Genomic DNA, 16837 nt, shown 5'->3' with positions numbered 1-16837 from the left:
CTCTCTCTCCCTCTCTCTCTCTCTCTCTCATCTGCCAAGCCAAGTGTTCGCAACAACGGCCCCATTTAGACTAACATCAGGGAGAGCATAATTTTGGTCGTTGCTGAATAGTTAACCAGTGCCGTTGCCGTTGCCGTTGCCGTTGCCGTTGCCCTTGCCCGCAAGAATTTTGAAAGATACTTCGCGAGTGTAGATGTCTGCATATCTACTTTGTCGCATCTGGTGCGGTAATTTGAGGACGGCTTCCAATATTCGCCCGCTTGTGGCCGTCTTTTCTCGGTAACCTGAATGTAATTACAACGTACATACAACGTACGGAGGGCTCTTACATACAAGACTTCTAGCGAGCCTCCTCGCCTCTCGCCTCTCTCTTGGACACTAAACGCGACTCGGGCTGCGGCCCCGGTCGGTCCGCCCAAACGGCACGGCTCATTATCGGCCCCATAACCGTACAACGTAGTCGAATTCGAATCCAGTCCAGTCCACAAAGAGCAAGGGTTTCATACGCCAGCCCAAACTCAGCTTGTGTGCCGTCCGCCCCTCCCATGCACCATGGTCTTATCTCAGGGGAAACTGGGAAACTGCCGGGGCTCCCGCATTACCCTCACATAACGTTGTGCTTTGCTGCAGAATAGGTGCGTTTCTTGCCCTCCCCCCCCTGCCTTGCACACATCCCATGCCCCGGGGAGTCGGGGACATGGTTTCATCGGGCCCCCCCCTCCTCCCCAGAGACCCAGAGACGTCGAGGGTTCGGGGCTACCAAAGAAAAGAAAAGAGAAAAGCATGGGGCATCGGATGAACCTGGTTCTTTCCTTTGTCTTTTCTAATTCATATCAACCAGGGCCCTGGCGACGATTCTGTCATCAGTCACAACTCACAAACTGTCATCTCTTCGATTCCATCGATCTAGTTATAAAGCGGCATTGATCATCGTCTTACCTCCCTTCTCGACTCGATTGCATCGTACGCTCCACGGCCTTAGCGTCAGGCTCCCCACCCACTGGAGACCCAAACCACTCGTACGGGAGAGCAGCACGCGCACAAGCCTTTTTAAACACTTGTACGACGTGTACGACACAACGTACGCAACCATCGTCGCCTGTCGAACATAGAGACGCGGACCATGGACGGACCACCACCGCTCCCTCCTCCTATGGAGGACCTTCCAGAGTCCTGGGGCGCCGGCGTCCCAGGGCCGTACAACGACACAGGACTTCGAGTGCTGGGCCATGCCATCATCTTCTTTTTCCCGTCGCTGGCTTTCATCACGGTGGCGGCACGGGTGTACGGGCGAGTTGCGATGCGACAGTTTGGATGGGGTGAGTTCATCGGCTACCTGTCATTGAGGAGGGAAAAAGAAGAAAGAAAAGAGAAGAGAAAAAAACGAAAAACGAAAGACGAAAAGACGAAAAGACGAAAGAAAGAACAGGGGAAACGTCGACGGAACTTGCAGAGGAAAAAATACTGACTTGAGAAAATAGATGACGGCCTCATCGTACTGGCCATGGTACGTTTTCGACCTACGAAGAAAATCCCACCCCAGCTACGGGAACCATAGGAACCGTTAAACCGAGTACTAACGTCAAACGTTTCGCATGACAGAGCCTCTCGATAGCGTTCACCGTGAGCTTCTATCACTGTAAGTACCATCCCCATGGTCCCGCGACCAATGCAACGAAACCCTTTTTTTTTTCTTTTCTTTTTGGGTGATGGTGAACCAGAATCCTGAACAAAATTTCTTTTTGCGCAGATGCTCTGGCCAGTTATATGGGCATCCACATGGTGGATATTCCGCCGCACGACCCGTTCATCGCCCGGCGATGGAACTACGTCAACATGGCGCTGTACAACCCGATCCTGGCACTTGTCAAGTCGTCGGTGCTCGTCTTCCTGCTGCGGCTGGGCGGTACCAAGAGGGCGGTGTGGTGGTGTATCCACGTGCTCAACGTGGCCAACATTTGCCTCATGATCGGAACCTTCTTCGGCGTGCTGCTCCAGTGTCTCCCGATCCACTCCAACTGGGACCCGACCGTCCCCGAGGAAGAGAAGACGTGCGTCGACGGCAAGGCCCTGACGGTCGGGACGGCCATCATCACCATCATCACGGACGTGCTTGTGCTGGCGCTTCCCTTCTGGATCTTCCTGGAATTGAAGATGCCTAGGCGGGTCAAGATTGCCCTGCTGGGCGTGTTCATGTTGGGTATCCTGTGAGTTTTCCCTCCCACACATTTTTATTTTCGACGGCAGCCGGTAAAGACTGGGAGGAAGACGGTCAGGGCTGACAAGTTTCGTTCAGCGTCACGGTTGTAGGCTGCATCCGACTATGGTCCATCCTCGACATCTTCCGGCAATTCGAGACGGGTGACCTCGACCCAGACATGACGTACAGCCTGGGCCCGACGACGTCCATCATCGAGGGCAACGTCGCGATTGTGACGGCGTCGGTGCCGGCGCTGTGGCCCCTGTTCCGCCAGTGGTTCCCCCGGGTGTTTACCAAGCTGGGCGGCACGTACGCCACGGGCCCGTCGGGCGACATCTCGTACAAGAACGGGTCGAGGCAGCTTGTCACGATTGGCGGGTCGGGCGGCAAGACTCTCGACGATAACAGCTTCGTGATGAAGCCCATGCGCGGCGTTGGCCGGACGGATATCCGGTCGTACACGCCGTCCGGGAGCGAGGAGGAGATTATGCGGTCTGACGCCGGGATCATGAGGACGACGAACGTGGAGATTGGTTACGAGCGGGGCGACATGATGGAGGACAGGGAGCGAGGGATTGCGCGGTAATGGACCAAAAACGTCGACATGTAATGGGGGATCAAGGAGGTTTTCCTCCAGCTGAAATATTGAGGGGGGAGAACTGAAGGGGAATCCACGAGAAAATACAGATGTACTCGGAGTACCAGGGGGAAAAAAGGGGGGAGCGAAAGGACGAAAGGACGAAAGGACGAAAGGACGAAAGGACGAAAGGACGAAAGGACGAAAGGACGAAAGGCTTTTTCATCCTTTCAATGTAACAATTACCTTTGGAATGACAGTCTTGAGATAACAATAGGGTCAATATAGGGTCAAAGTCAAGGGGAGAAAGACAAAGTGAAAGGCGAAAAGGGATGTGGAAAAGCATTGTGGCTTGTGTGTGTGGCTCGTAGATGGACCCCACTTTGCCAGTGTGGCTTGGTAGGGATCGAGGGAAAAGCAACGACTCCGACTCCGACTCCTGCTTCTTTTCTCATGCACCAACGCTCTCCCTCACTTCCCAACACGCAGTCCATCACAGCCCGCCCGCGATCTAGATCTGTACACTGCCGTCATTGTTACGCCATGATCTACCACCTGCATGCCCGTCCATGCTTGTCTGCAACGTTGCGGTGGTGTAGTGGTGTAGTTGAAGCTGGACAAAGCCTCCCCTTTTTACTCACCCTCCCTTTGAGTTCTTAGGGCTGCGGCTTCGTTGTCGAGGCAATGCTCCAACAGCCCGGCAACGAGGGGTTGTCTCGGTGTGGACTCGGCGGCACGGCGGCGAGACCTCCTCCACCAACGGAAGTCACTTCAGTTCTCACTACTATCGCCATTTACTATCACGCCTCCGTATCTCTTTCTCCGCCATCGACTCGGTTTCTAGTTTTCGTTTTCCCGTGAGATGATTAGGACTGGCCTAGAGAACCTGCATCAGAAAGACACCCTTGTTATACGTTTTGCGCTGCTCTTCCGAGTGGAGCATACGGCACGATGCTGTCAAGCTGGTGCATCGGCTTCGAACCCGGGTCATCGAGAAGCCGTCATGCTCCATTCCTTCACTGACTCAATTGGCCGAATCGTCCATAGTAACGGACCATCAAGAGAAGGCTTAGGAATGGCTCGCCGTCAGAGTACTGGAGAGGCATCGGTCATGTCAGCTCAAGTGAGACATGATGGGCCCGAAGCGCATTCTTGCTTTTCTTCCTTTTCCTCTCTCCCTTTTTTTCCTCCTTCCCCTTCTCCATACTACTCCAAGGATAATGTTTTTCATGTGGACTCGACTCGACTCGGAGTCTGTCGTGTTCTGATGTTGCCCTGATTCGTGCGGGTTGCTGTGCCATCTGCAGCGATACGACACACTGACAGCTTCGGTCTCACCCTCCCCAATCGTGCCATGTCGTTGGGCTATCGGCCATACTACTCCTGGCATACAGCTTGTTTTCTTCTCCCTGCTTCGTCTCTGATGGTCAGTCGTGTGATACGCGGCCCTCCCCAAAAGGGCCAAGACGCGGTGTTTTCGGCTCTCGGATCTGACAGGTCGGCTTCTTGGGACTCCAAGCATGGGGCTACAACGGCCGTCGTTTGCCCTTGCCTCCTGTCATCGGACGGCCATAGAGCTAGAGATGCAAGCTATGCAGCATGCAGTACCTCACATCCGGCCCGCGAGACAGCTTGCTTCAAACCGTTTCTCCCATCCCGTCCCATAACCAGGTCATGTCATACTCGGACCTAATACGCCATCACAGCCAACTCCACGGAAACAAGATTCGCCCACGGCCAGAGGAATGTCTTGTGGTCCGGGCTAGATCGCAGCATCTCGATCTTGTGTCTCCTTCCACCCCACCGCGCCACAGCACCCAGTGGTGGCAGATCATACAGTGGGCTTTCTGAGACACGATGCTGCATACATACCTGTCGTGTTGTTCCCTGTTGTTGTTCGTCCTGCTCTAGGGGAACAAAAACTATTTGGTACGTGTCTCTGGGGCCTTCAATGTTTGTTTGGGGCGAAGGGACAGGGAGAAAGAATATCGATACTGGTTCAGGTCTGGTCGTCCACAGACCTTGGTTGCTGTCTGCATATATCCCCCATCCCATCCCTGGGAAACCCCTTTTTTGTTTTTATTATTCTACTTTGCTGCTCTTTACCTTGATATCCCCCAACGATATCACTCTGCATAGACCTCTGACTTCTGAGCACATTTCAGAAGTCATTGGCGTCGTTCTCGTCATGGCTGCCCCGTCTCCATCTATCGACCTGTACTACCGGTCGAATCTCGATCGCAGCCGCAACATGGATGTGTCCTCCCCGAAACGTGCCAGCATGGATCGGCAAACTGGACTCGCCCAGCTCAAGCTCGTCTCCAAGTATTACGGCTACCCAGCCTGCTCGAACCCGCGGCCCGAACCAGGTTTCCCACAGGATGCATGTAAAAGACCGAGCCGCAGCTACGCGGATCAATATCAACCGGAGCTCGTGAATCGAACCCAGGATAGGGGCTCTATCGACTCGGCGGGGTCGCCGCCCAGTCTCATCGACGATCGTACCGATTCGGAACTCTCCCACGACGACGACTATCAGTACCATGCCTCGACGTCACAGATCTGGGACAGTTTTTGGGTGGCCGCGGGCGAGTCCACTTCGTACTCACGCCAACAGGAGAAGCAGCAGCAGCAGAACCGCCAGCAACACAAGCTGCCCCGTACACAAGAACATGATGAGTCGGATAGGGGCTACCCTGTCCTGATCCCCTCGCCAGACATCAAGCGGACCAAAAAGTCGAGCGCCATCCACTACGACGACAGCCCATTCCCGCCAAAACCGGCGGGTTACGCCTTGACCGGCCGGCCCCCCGTCCCCCCCAAGCCCCCAGCCAAGGATGCCGAAGGGTGGCCGCTGCGGAATAACGATATCCACGAGAATCGCAAGACGATCCGCGCTGTCAAGTCGTCCTACAACCTCTTCCCCAAACAGACCATACGCCCATGCCCACCCACGGAGCTCCTATCGCCGCCGCCCAGGACCAGCTCTCTTCCCCGCGTCGTGACTCCTACGCTGTCGGGGCCGTCCTGGACCCTCTCCCCCGGCCGCAAGGCCTCCCACTCCGAGTCCACCCACCGCCGGCACCACCACTCGGCAACCGTGCCCCAGATACCCACCTCTTACTTTGGACCGTCAACGCCAGCACCTCCCCGTCCCCATACCAGCCACGGGACCAGTGGCCCCCGATTCCCAGACAACACCGCTACATCGCCGCATTCCTCCTCGCCGCACCTCTCAGACCCAACCGACGTGACAACCAGCATCCCCCTCTTCCCTTCCACCAACCTCGTAGATCTGGTCAACCCACGCTCCGCCCCCTCCCCGCCGCGCCCATCCTCCCCCGGGCCCTCGATCCCGGTGCTGGCCCCGCAGAAATCCTTCTTCGACTTTGACTCCGACTCGGAGAGCGAAGCCCAGGGCCGCTTCTCGCGCCTTGTGAGGGGCAAACGGCACAAACACTCCCAGAGCGCCACCGCCGCCCAGCAACAACAGCAACAACCACCCAGCCCCACCAAGATGTCGCGCAAGAGTGTCGACCGGGCGCGATCCCGACCTCATGCCACCACCACCACTACTTCCGCTACCACTTCTGCTACTACTACGGCTGCTACTACCATCGCGAGACGGTCCCATGAGGAACACGAGGGACTGAAGCGAGCTCGTTCATTGGAAGAACCCCAGGGCAAGACACGCCGCGGGAAGGAGGGGCGGAGGAGCGATGTCTTTGGACGAATGTTCGGGCGTTCGGGACGGGGGGGTTGAATTACCCCTTGGTAAAGTCGTTCGCGTCGCTGCTCCCTCGGGGGTCCACCTCTCAGCCTACATTGGCCTCACATTCACTTGTAATTTTCCTTCTGTTTTCCTTTTTGTTTCCCTTATGGTCTGTTTGTTTGTCTGTCTGCCTGTCTGTCTGTCTTATGTGCCCGATGCTGCAAGAGTCCACGCTTCCCACGATTCTTTCCTTCCTTTTGTCTTTTTCTGTCACTTTCTTTTTACGCATCATGTACGTATATGTAGGGGCCGCGGCATCAAACGGAAGATGGCTTTTGGGGGAAACAAACAAACGGTCAAGGCGCCCGGGGATGAACTAATGTATGCGGTCGGTCGGTCGGTTGGGAGGGCTCGGGGAAACAAAAAGTCAAGGCCAGGATATGATGCCAGTCTCTCTTTTCCTCCTCTACGCACACATTCTCTCTTTTCCTTTTTCTTTTCCTTTTCTTTTTCTTTTTCTTTTTTCCTTCTTTTTTCTACAATGTATTAGTTCTCTTCTCGACGTTCCAGTCGTCGATGAATTACAATGATAATGTCTTCCGATATTCCGTGGAACCGTCTAATACTTCACGCACACCGCCTCGCCCTCTATGCTGGTTCTATTGTTCTCCTGTACAAGTTTACCATTTGCATGGTAAATACCAAACTCAGGGACGTAGTCAAAAATGAGATCTTGTGTCCTCGTTGCAGCGTGTCGTGGAGAGAATGGCACAAAACCGCGTTGCTCACATGGAGTATGGAATCCCAGACTACGTATGCAATACTGCCCACTTCTGCATCCAAAGCAAAGAATATAATTGCGTTCGACCCGAGTCGTTTCTCTATTTCGCGTTCTCTTCATGCCATTCATATAAGAGTGCGTATCCCATCGTCTCGTTGAACGCCGTAAGCTCGTAAATCATACCACGCCATATAAATCATCCATCAGGTAAACTCCTGCCTCCAGCCACCAACGCAATGCTATGCAAGCAAGTCGGGGGCTAGAGCAAAAAACAAACAAACATAAAGTGTACACACCCCAAAATCTAAATGCCAAGATAAAAACACAAACACCGGAGTCCGGGAAGAATATACAAACACGTAAGGCATCGGATCAGATCAGGCACGGGACGGCGTGCGCTCGGTGTATTGTTTCAGCCTTCGTACACCGAGGCCCTCTTTCTCACGTCCCGGCAGGCCGCCGAAGAACCAGCGGCTCTCCTCGCAGCCCGTGCGGACACCGAGTTTCGCGAGCATGGTGGGCCGGTCGCTGACGTGCGAAAACTGAAAACCCTTCTCCTCGCGGATGTCTTCAGTCCGGAGGAATGAGATAATGTCGGCGATACAGGTAACCGAGTGAGGAAGACGATACGAGTTTCGCGCCGGGACGACGGAGATGAGGGCGAAGAGGTAGAGGATGAGGAGGGCGAGAAGGGCGAAGAAGACGCCGGCTTGGGGCCGCATGCGGGTCTGGTTGGTGCCAGGGATGTTGCGAGCCATGAAGAGACCACCGGCCAGGACGGGGATGAAGATGGCCACGAGAGCCATGGTGGAGACGGCGGCACCGCGCCAGTGCTTGTTGCGGAGGGCGCGGTAGGGAGACTGGAATGGGGAGCACGCGGCGTAGTCGAGGAGGAGGGAGCGGGAGACCGGAGCACCCTCGGGACTGCGCAGCTCGGCCCACGGCTGGAGGATGCGCAAGACCTGGTCGAGCGACTGGAAAGCGAGGTACAGGAGCATGCCGACCAGGCTCGGCACAAAGCTGTAGACAAAGTTGGCGGCAGAGAACCCTCCTGCACTGGGGTAAACGGGGAGACGACCGAAATCAAAGCCCTGCATCCAGGCTGCGCCGCCAACGAAGGACACGACGATGAGAGCCACCAGGAGGAGGGTGGCGCCGAGGGAGAAGCAGACCACCTGGGTGCCACGCAAGCACCAGGGCAGGTATGGGTACCGAGCTCGACCGTTGTCGGAGGAAACGAACAGCTTGAGAGAACTAAGAGAGACGCTATGGCTCCCATCTATGGGGTTCAACTCTTCAAAGTCGCGAGACGGCGAGTTGAGGGAGCTGGTAGCGAGGCCGATACCGCACCACGGCTCGATAGCGGGATCTCCTTTCATCCAGTAGCCCAGCCGGTCGAATCGGCGGCGATGAAGCTGTGCCCGTCTCTCGGCCTTGTCCTTGATGAACTCCGTCCCGTCGTAGTCGCCCAGGGCGTTGGATTGGTAGAGCAGGAAGGCAATGTCCGCGATCGACCGCGGATCCCAGAGGACGCCAGTGATCCTCCCATGCCAGTACATGGCCAATGCGACGACCGCACCCAGCAGGAGACAGTATAGCGCCACGAGGGTCCAAGTAACAGGCTGCACAGACACCCACGTCCACTCGCCGCGGATGCGAGTGACGGTAAAGGCGCTGCTGGCCAGCGGGATGGTAAAGGCGCTGAGCCATATCAAAGCCAGAGAGACCTTTGTTACCGCAGGGCCCGCTAGGTGGGGGATCAAATACGACCTCGGGTATAGTTCTTGGAAGAGTCCGTCCCGACGTTTCTCCATCTCGTCGTGGGCCATGGTCGCAAACGGGAGCATTCGAATGGCCGCTTTCATGACGCACTGGGCATGGACAAAGGCGACGGCAGCCAGTAGTTGTGGGAGGATGCGGAACAGGAAGTACTGGCCCCCCTGGATCTCGTTATCGGACAGTTGCAGCTGTAGGAGACCCGGACGGCGCATGGAGAAGATGGCGGAAAGCGTGAAGAGAAGGATGATGACGAGACAGAGTGTGATGAGGGCCAACAAAGATGGAAGTCGTAGTGTCCATGGGAGGGCGGTAAGGCGCGGGTATGCCTCTCTGGTGGGGTCGAGCAAGTCCAGCTTTGGCCTGCCTTCCCTGGGCACTGGGCGTGTTTCGCTGATGGGGACCCATTTGTTGACGTCGAGGGCATCCAGCTTTCTGGTCGGGTTGTATTGGAGAAGCTCGGGAGAAGCCGAGGGAGGGCGAGCGTGGTCGGTGTCGAGCGGTGTGGGATCGGGATCGAATTCGGGATCCGGCACGCTAGCGTCTTTCTCCTCGGCGTTGGGCGGTGATGGTAATCCCTGAGGCACTGAGTAACCGGACATAACGACGGGGATTGGGGCTACGGTAGTATGGAGACCAGAGCCAGCCCCGGCCGTGGCGTGCATGGCCAAAGAGTCCACGTCGTTCGGGAAGCCATTCGAGATGTTGGCCATGTGCCTCGTATAGTTGACGTCTGGTCTCAGAGGGAGACTCGATGTGGGCGAGGACGTTGACCATCTGTCCGCCGTCAGGGCGTTGAGGGCATAATTGATGAAAGGACCGTCGTCGACACCCGGAGTGATGGAACCAGTGGCATCCATGGTCATCTCATCACGAAACCCCCTAGCTTCGGCCCGGGCAGTGACTTCGTCCATGGCGCGTCTGGCGTGTTCGAGATGTGCAGAAGGAGGAACAGGAGCAAGAGGTAAAGCCGGCGGCTGCTGTAAGGCACCAGGACGGTTGTCTATGAGTGGGAGAGAGAAATGGCCAAAAAGGCGGCTCGGGCCGTATTGGTCGGTAGAGTTGGAGGGGGTCGAGTCTTTGCCGTCGGAGCCCCAGGGAGGCGTGGGAGCGTGAGGGATGTTGTAGGGAGCAATGGTGGGTTGAGGGGCAACAGAGAGTGTGAAGCCAGAGCCGTCTGTCAGATCGTCACTGCCTGTTCGATGCGGATAACCGGCACGTTCGTTGCGTGCTGGAGCGGCAGCCTGAAGTGGATCGGGAGTCCCCGGGGACCAGAACTGAGGAGGGTGAGGGCCTATAGGAGCGGTTTGTCTGTTTAGTTGGGCCATCCAAACAACGGTAGATTAGGTGGTTGGGCCTAAATTATAAGCATTGGATGTGGAAGACAGGGGAAACGTACGCTGCCTGTCAACAAAGTCGAAGTTCAAATCCTGATAGTTCATGCTTCGACAGGAGGGTTTACCAGTCCACTAGGACGGTTAGGCTGAAAATTGACCGTTAACCGTTGATCGATGACTGGTAAGTGAATGACAGAGATGCATGGTGTGCTGCAGAACGGCGGAGCTTGTGAGAAAGGTTGGGAGGCGGCGTCATTTTGGTTGACGCCGTTGGGCGTTGGAAAGTGGCTGGTCATGTCACGGAACAAGCAAGCTCAGATGACAGGGCTTGGAAACAATAAGGAAAGAACGGGAGGCTGGGTCGGCAGAGGTGACTGCGACGGAGCTGTGATGGAAGCGGGAGAAGAGTAGGGTCTGTTTTCTGGTTCCCAGCCACCGATTCCCGGCGTTGAGCTGGAGTGGTGGGGTACTGTGGGGCACGGGAACTAGGTGTAGTGGCCGAGACGGAAGGGGAAAGAACGTTGTAGTAGTGTACGTACCGATAGAGTAGCAGTGTTAGCAGCTGTTGTTGGCAAGCGATATTGTATCACGAAATGGATTTCAAGATGGATGATGTTGTTGGATTATGTATTTGAAAAGTCAAGGAAGAGAAAAAGAAGAAGAGGAGAAACGTTGGCCTTTTGCCTCTTCACCGCCTTATTCCAAGTGCAGCTGCACCTGCCCTGCTCCTGCTCCTGCATCGGTGATCCATCGCACTGCATCTCTTCGCATCTCGGTCGCCCTTGCCAAAGCTCTGCGGTACTTTCGTATCTTTCTAGGATAGGTAGGTACCTAAGGCACGTAGCCCTACTTTGTTCTTTCCAAGGGCATCAGCTACAGAAATACGTACCAATACTGCCCTCGTAGGACCTCGCGTCTACGATTGTCACGTTTCCTTTACACTACACGTGTACTTCCATTTTCCATTTTCCAGTTTTTATTTTTATTTATTATTCAAAAATAAAAAAAAACATGAAAAAAGGCGGCTGGTGTCCTGGCTGCGCACACCGACAAGCGAACCTTCGTCCCCACGTCAGAGGTCCACTGTGCTGGGTCGGCCCCACGGAACAACACCCGAGGACCAGCGACTCGGGCCAGGCACTGCACCGTGAACATCAAAAGGCCCATGTCCGGGCTCCCAGGATCGTCCCTGAGTTTCAGGGTTGATTACTTATTCCTGTCCACAAGAGGACTAGAAAGGAAAATTCTTCCCTCTGTTCACTTGAGACCACGTTCGCTTTGTCAAGCCATTGGCCAGCTCCAGCCAGCCCCGGGCTTCAGCGAGGTGAAGACTCTCGCCTCAAACCAAACACAGGGCAGCTCCTCTGCCGAACTCGAGAAAATCTTTCTGGCAGGGATAGGCTGCCGGTGATCCGACTTGCCGGGTCTTTGGCCATAGGTGCGCAGCAAGTTCCGAGCCGAAAGCAATGTTGGGCTGGTCCATATGGGGCCTGCCTCTAGTTAATATTACCATTCAACACGGCTACTGTTACAAACTTTTCATAGCTACTACACTATGTACATACCTGCGTGCCACTGTCCAGTAGAAGATGAGATGCCACTGCACAGACAGCGCAAGGTCGCCGACCGAAAAAAAGGAATGGTGCGTGCGTTCACAAAGAGTCCCCCCAAACTACTACGCCCTGAGCAGACTCTGCGCAAAGCTCTGCGACGGCGCCGCATCGATCAGCAGCTCGCTCGTCCTCCGCGCCCGCTCCTGGACCACCTTCTCCTCCGCCGCCCACCGCGCCTCGACTTCCTGCGGCTTAGGCTGGCTCCAGAACGCCCCGAAAGTCGACCCACCGCCGCCACCGCCCTCCTCGACCTTCCTGCGCTGCTCGGCCTCCTGCTTGGCCAGCCGCTTCACCATCGTAGACCAGTTCTCCAACCCCGTCGTCAGACACTCCTTGCACTTCTCCCTGGCGTCTGCCGCCCCCGCCTTCCCCAGGTTCCGGAGCTGCTCCTCCGCCAGGTCTACCCCGTCGCGCGTCCACGCCACGCCCTCCTCGCGCATCTGTGCCTTGTCCTGGCTCGAGTAGAGGATCTCGCCGATGTACAGGTGTAGCGCCGCCTCCTCGCAGAGATTCTTTGGACTCCGCCAGGGGGGTTGCGTGCCATCGGGAGGTGGCGGCGGGTACTGTGGTGGTTTGGCCAGCTCCCACAGCTTCAGCCACCAGCTCGATCGTGCTGTTGCTGTCGTCTCGCCCGCTGAACCGTCCGGCGCCGTCGAAGGGAGCGAACGGCGCGCGCGGAGAAGCGAGATGAACATGGGTAAAGCCGCCGAGAGGTCGCCCGCCCGGGCTTTCTGGGTCGCTATCGCCGTGAGTGCAGAGAGGAGGTTGTCAGACGGCGGCGTGGCCTGATCGTTTATGGTCAACGTGCGCCGGTCCACCGGCGGTGGGGAGGAAGGATCCGCAGACTCCGTCGCGATCGAGATGGCCCAGTCGTACACCCGCTCCGCGGCGTCGGGCAGCTTTTTGTAGTCCAGGAAGTAAGCGTACGCAAGTGCGGCGTCCAGCCTCTGCTTGGCGTTGAATCCGTTTGTCGTGAGAATCCGCAGGTAGGTGTTCTCCGCCGACTCGTAGGCCGGTTCGCAGTTCTCCTCCTTGGGCGCGGATGGTGCCCCGGGCGGCATGGGCTCCGGGCGAGGGTTGGATGGTCCCACCACCATCTGCGGCGGGCAGACGATATTCCGCGTCCTATCCTTGACCCAGCCGTCCACCCGCTCCAGGCTACTGGCCAGCAGCATCATGGTCTCGTAGTAGCCCCTCCGCCAGTTCTCGCTCTTGTCGGAGACATCCTTCCCCACGCTCCCAAGGCCGTCGATGGAAAGGGGTTCGTCGTTGATGAGCTCTCGGACGCCGGCACCGTCCTTGTTGGGATCCTCGAGTCTCTTCAGGGCCTCCTTGCAGGAGACGATAATCTCATCCCAGTTCTTGCCCTTGGGTCCTTCGTGCTTGTCGGCGTTTTTCGCCCCTCGGACTCGCATGCGCGTGATGAACGACCATTCGTGGGGCGTCGGGAACTCTTTCTCGAGTCTTTCTTGGTTCAGCACCAAGATGATACCGGCCACGCAGACCAAGGAGCCCCATAGGGCAATGTTGTACCTCACAAAGAGGCTCCCTTCGTGTCGTAGCCACCGTCTTGTTTTGGTCGTAAAGTATCGTTCCCTCCGCCGCGTCGTCACTGGTATCGAGAGGAACGGGAGCTGGGGACGACTTCTGGATGCGAGCGACGTGTTGCTCGTAAAGGGTCGGTGCGGGGAAGAGGGTGGCCTGAATAGCCTCTGGAAAAGAAGTCGCCGGAGGGCGAGTCGCTGCTGCAGTTGCCGCATGTTCTCGGGTAATGCCATTGTGATTCTATTTCGAAGCTGTGCTGCGGGTTCTGCTTGGACGCTCCGGTCACGACATTGTGTTCCGTGACGAGTTTGTTCCCGGTCTCGTCACTCAGCCCGAGGTAAAGTTTCGATGTGTTTGAGATGATTGAGAAGAGACGTCGAGATGCCAACAATGAAGCTTGTTCAGGGACTGACTGTGTACGACGTACGAATAGACGGGCAGAGAAAGTGATGACCTTCACACTTTCGGCTTGCAGCGACCGCTTTCGGATAAACGTATTCCCCCGACCGTGGAATTGATCGTTGTGATTGGCTCAGCTAGGTATCCCTCCCCTGTCGCTCCAACCCGCGCAAATCGAAGAACTTGACTCGGGCATTTTATTTTGCGAACGAAATGTCTGTTGAATGAATAACTAGAGAGTACTCATAATTATTTTGCCTTTTGTTCATTCAATTTCATGCGGCCGAAACCTCCCTTCATTTGATTTGGTAGAGCCGCTCCCTGTTGTTTGGGGGTATTCTTCTCTATATCCTGAGCAGAGTATGGCTTGCGCTTGTTGAACATGTCTTCTTTTCTCTCCAAGGCGGCATCGGATCCACGGGTACAGTTGGCCACTACGGCCATCATCTCCGGTGCGACGGTTGCATGCCTCATATTTGGTTATCAGTCTTTAGCTAGGGAAGAAAGGCTCGATGAGTTGAAGCGCTCGATCCCCCCTCCGTCGGACGCCACGTCCACACTTGACAAGGTAAACACCGCGGATACATCCCCGATCACGTTCAAAAATTCCCATTCATCTGCCTCAAACGCAGCTCATCCCTGACATCTCGTTGGCAGATTACAGAAACTAGCGGCACAGTTTCACCCGCCGATAAGGAAGATGCTCGGAACGAAGCACTCGCTCGGCGGGCGCAGGCCGGCGACTTCGACGACGAGCTGATCCTGGAGCAGCTAGCGCGGAACCGCGTCTTCCTCACAGACGAAGGGCTGGCCAAGCTGCGCAAGTCGTTCATCATCGTGGTGGGCTGCGGCGGGGTCGGCTCGCACTGCGCCGCCGCCTTTGCGCGGTCCGGGGTGTCCAGGATGCGGCTCATCGACTTTGACCAGGTGACGCTCAGCTCGCTCAACCGCCACGCCGTCGCCACGCTGGCGGACGTGGGCATGTCCAAAGTCCAGTGCCTGTACCGGCGGCTCATCGCCGTCACGCCGTGGGTCAAGTTCGACCTGCGCCTCCAAAAGTTCGAGGCCGACGTCGCCGACGACGCGCTCTCGCCGTGGGGGGAGGACGGCCAGGCGCCCGACTTTGTCGTCGACGCCATCGACAACATCGACACCAAGGTCGAGCTGCTCAAGTACTGCCATGACCACAAGATCCCCGTCATCTCGAGCATGGGCGCCGGCGCAAAGGGCGACCCGACGCGCGTCATGATTGGCGATATTGCGACCAGCACGGATGACGGCCTGTCCCGGGCGACGCGGAGGAGGTTGAAGCTGCAGGGCGTCACGAGTGGGATACCTGTCGTCTACTCCAACGAAAAGACGGGCGAGGGGAAGGCCGAGCTGCTGCCTCTTGACGAGGAGGAATTCCAGAAGGGCAAGGTCGGGGATCTGGGAGTGCTCCCCAACTTTCGCGTACGGATTCTGCCGGTCCTTGGGACCATGCCGGCGGTCTTTGGATATACCGTCGCCAACTACGTCATCTTGAGCATTACGGGTACGTCTATTCCTATTTTCTTTTCTTTTTTTTTTCCTTATGGTTGGCCAGAGGGCCAAGTGTGGGTGTGGGTAGCCTTGTCGCTGATGCAGTGTACCATTAGGTTATCCGGTCGACTACACGGTGAACAAGAACCGTGACAAGATGTACGACGGCATCTTGGGACTCGTACAAGCCAGCGAAGAGAGGCTCGTGCGGCACTCGGAGGGCACCAGCAACGACCCCGATATCGCCCGGGGCCTGCGACTGCCGTTAACACCAGGCGACGTGGCGTTCCTTGTCGAGGAACTATACAAGGGCCGCAGTGCCATCACGGGCGTTCCGACGAGACTATCCCTCGTCCGGTGGCGGAAGCCGCAAGGCACGACGCTCATTAGGATAGGAGAAGGGACCGAGGAGCAGAAGAGCTCGAACGTCAGGTTGGGTGACCTGGTGTGTATGACCAAGGACGAGGCAGCGAGGCATGAGAAGAAGATTTTGATGGGTGATGGACGTGTCGAGGATCTGTATGATGAGCAGACGATTTCCAAAATTGAGGAGAGGCTTAAAGTGGCGCGGGAATCCGAGGAATACAGATTATAAGTGTTTTGAATAGAGCGTCTCTTGATAAACCTATCTCGGTACTTTGCGAAGTGTCTCCTTTGTGAGAGGTGCGAAACCAGCTTCATCACGGTAGCTTAGTCAGCGAGATTGGGGTGGGTCTAATACGCGACTGAGAACGCGTCGAATACGAAAACTCGAGTCTCAACTTCTCCTCTTTCCATCTTTCCTTCAGCAACACAAACAGTCAACTATCATCTATTTCAATCTTGCGTCGTGTTCAATATGCTTCGAAACTCCATTTGAAGGAGTGGACATTCATTCACTGGTGATTCACCGTCGCCCCATTCAATCTACGTTCATTCTGCCGTCATTCCGAATGCTTCCTCAAGACAAGCGTCACACGACAACAAACAACCCAACCAAGCAGAGCAAGTGCGACGACGTTTGGCAGAGATTAATGTCATCATCTTGACAAATCCGAACGTGAAAGTGAACCGAAGAACTGGAGATTCTGCCAGTGGATTGGCGTTCTGGTCCTATTCGGAGTGGCGTTGAACGATGCAAAAGATCAGTGGCATCCAATTCGCTTCTATTTTCGACGAACTCTGTCGATACCTCGGCCTGGTACCGTCAGTCGACCTTCAATTCAGTACCAAATTAGACAACATGATCGGCGATGGGCAGCTGAGTTTGATATTTCCCTGTTACTCGATCCCTGCTCTTGTACTGCCTTGTTGACGTGCAGACAGCAGTATCAATCTTGTTCTCTTTCCACTCCCTTGGCTTCAGTTTGATCCTTTCCTTACCCTTCTTTTTCTTT

At 56.0% G+C, this 16837-nt stretch overlaps 6 protein-coding genes across 6 annotated transcripts; 4 read left to right on the top strand and 2 right to left on the bottom strand.

Moving 5' to 3' along the window:
• Window positions 1-1123: 1123 nt before the first annotated feature.
• ACRALDRAFT_2040078 (uncharacterized protein) lies at window positions 1124-2786 on the top strand (the record flags this gene model as incomplete). Its single annotated transcript, XM_071021019.1, has 5 exons — window positions 1124-1319; window positions 1482-1507; window positions 1603-1639; window positions 1751-2207; window positions 2297-2786. The coding sequence occupies 5 exons, from the start codon at window positions 1124-1126 to the stop codon at window positions 2784-2786; spliced, it is 1206 nt and encodes a 401-aa protein (XP_070876725.1).
• A 1239-nt stretch (window positions 2787-4025) lies between these two features.
• On the top strand, window positions 4026-4694 carry ACRALDRAFT_2057377 (uncharacterized protein). Its single transcript, XM_071021806.1, has one exon. It carries the CDS (start codon window positions 4132-4134, stop codon window positions 4468-4470), a length of 339 nt encoding a protein of 112 aa, XP_070876724.1. The 5' UTR covers window positions 4026-4131; the 3' UTR covers window positions 4471-4694.
• Window positions 4695-4965: 271 nt separating this feature from the next.
• On the top strand, window positions 4966-6540 carry ACRALDRAFT_1068227 (uncharacterized protein; the record flags this gene model as incomplete). The annotated part of the gene is made up of 1 exon (XM_071017543.1): window positions 4966-6540. The coding sequence occupies one exon, from the start codon at window positions 4966-4968 to the stop codon at window positions 6538-6540; it is 1575 nt and encodes a 524-aa protein (XP_070876723.1).
• Window positions 6541-9123: 2583 nt separating this feature from the next.
• Window positions 9124-10696, bottom strand: ACRALDRAFT_1061011 (uncharacterized protein; the record flags this gene model as incomplete). Its single annotated transcript, XM_071016345.1, has 2 exons — window positions 10446-10696; window positions 9124-10340 (listed from the first exon to the last, which is right to left on the bottom strand). Coding segments are annotated over exons 1-2 (1011 nt in total), but the record flags the coding sequence as incomplete, so codon positions are not given.
• A 1119-nt stretch (window positions 10697-11815) lies between these two features.
• On the bottom strand, window positions 11816-13957 carry ACRALDRAFT_1061010 (uncharacterized protein). The gene has a single exon (XM_071016344.1). The coding sequence runs from the start codon at window positions 13772-13774 to the stop codon at window positions 12059-12061; it is 1716 nt and encodes a 571-aa protein (XP_070876721.1). The 5' UTR covers window positions 13775-13957; the 3' UTR covers window positions 11816-12058.
• A 230-nt stretch (window positions 13958-14187) lies between these two features.
• On the top strand, window positions 14188-16087 carry ACRALDRAFT_1061009 (uncharacterized protein). The gene is made up of 3 exons (XM_071016343.1): window positions 14188-14508; window positions 14598-15474; window positions 15578-16087. Exons 1-3 carry the CDS (start codon window positions 14323-14325, stop codon window positions 16054-16056), a joined length of 1542 nt encoding a protein of 513 aa, XP_070876720.1. The 5' UTR covers window positions 14188-14322; the 3' UTR covers window positions 16057-16087.
• Window positions 16088-16837: the final 750 nt, after the last annotated feature.

Source organism: Sodiomyces alcalophilus (genome assembly GCF_042370955.1).
Source record: "Sodiomyces alcalophilus JCM 7366 unplaced genomic scaffold ACRALscaffold_2, whole genome shotgun sequence".
NCBI classification, from domain to species: Eukaryota; Fungi; Ascomycota; class Sordariomycetes; order Glomerellales; family Plectosphaerellaceae; genus Sodiomyces; species Sodiomyces alcalophilus.
Note: the sequence above shows the minus strand (reverse complement) of the source record. Positions and strands in the feature narration are given on the sequence as shown.

Bases quoted from the DNA above. Each gene is read 5' to 3' on its own strand.
- ACRALDRAFT_2057377 (XM_071021806.1), top strand. From the start codon at position 4,132: ATGTCGTTGGGCTATCGGCCATACTACTCCTGGCATACAGCTTGTTTT.
- ACRALDRAFT_1061010 (XM_071016344.1), bottom strand. From the start codon at position 13,774: ATGGCATTACCCGAGAACATGCGGCAACTGCAGCAGCGACTCGCCCTC.
- ACRALDRAFT_1061009 (XM_071016343.1), top strand. From the start codon at position 14,323: ATGTCTTCTTTTCTCTCCAAGGCGGCATCGGATCCACGGGTACAGTTG. The intron at 14,509-14,597 runs GTAAACACCGCG...TCTCGTTGGCAG, and splicing joins CCACGTCCACACTTGACAAG to ATTACAGAAACTAGCGGCAC. The intron at 15,475-15,577 runs GTACGTCTATTC...GTGTACCATTAG, and splicing joins CGTCATCTTGAGCATTACGG to GTTATCCGGTCGACTACACG.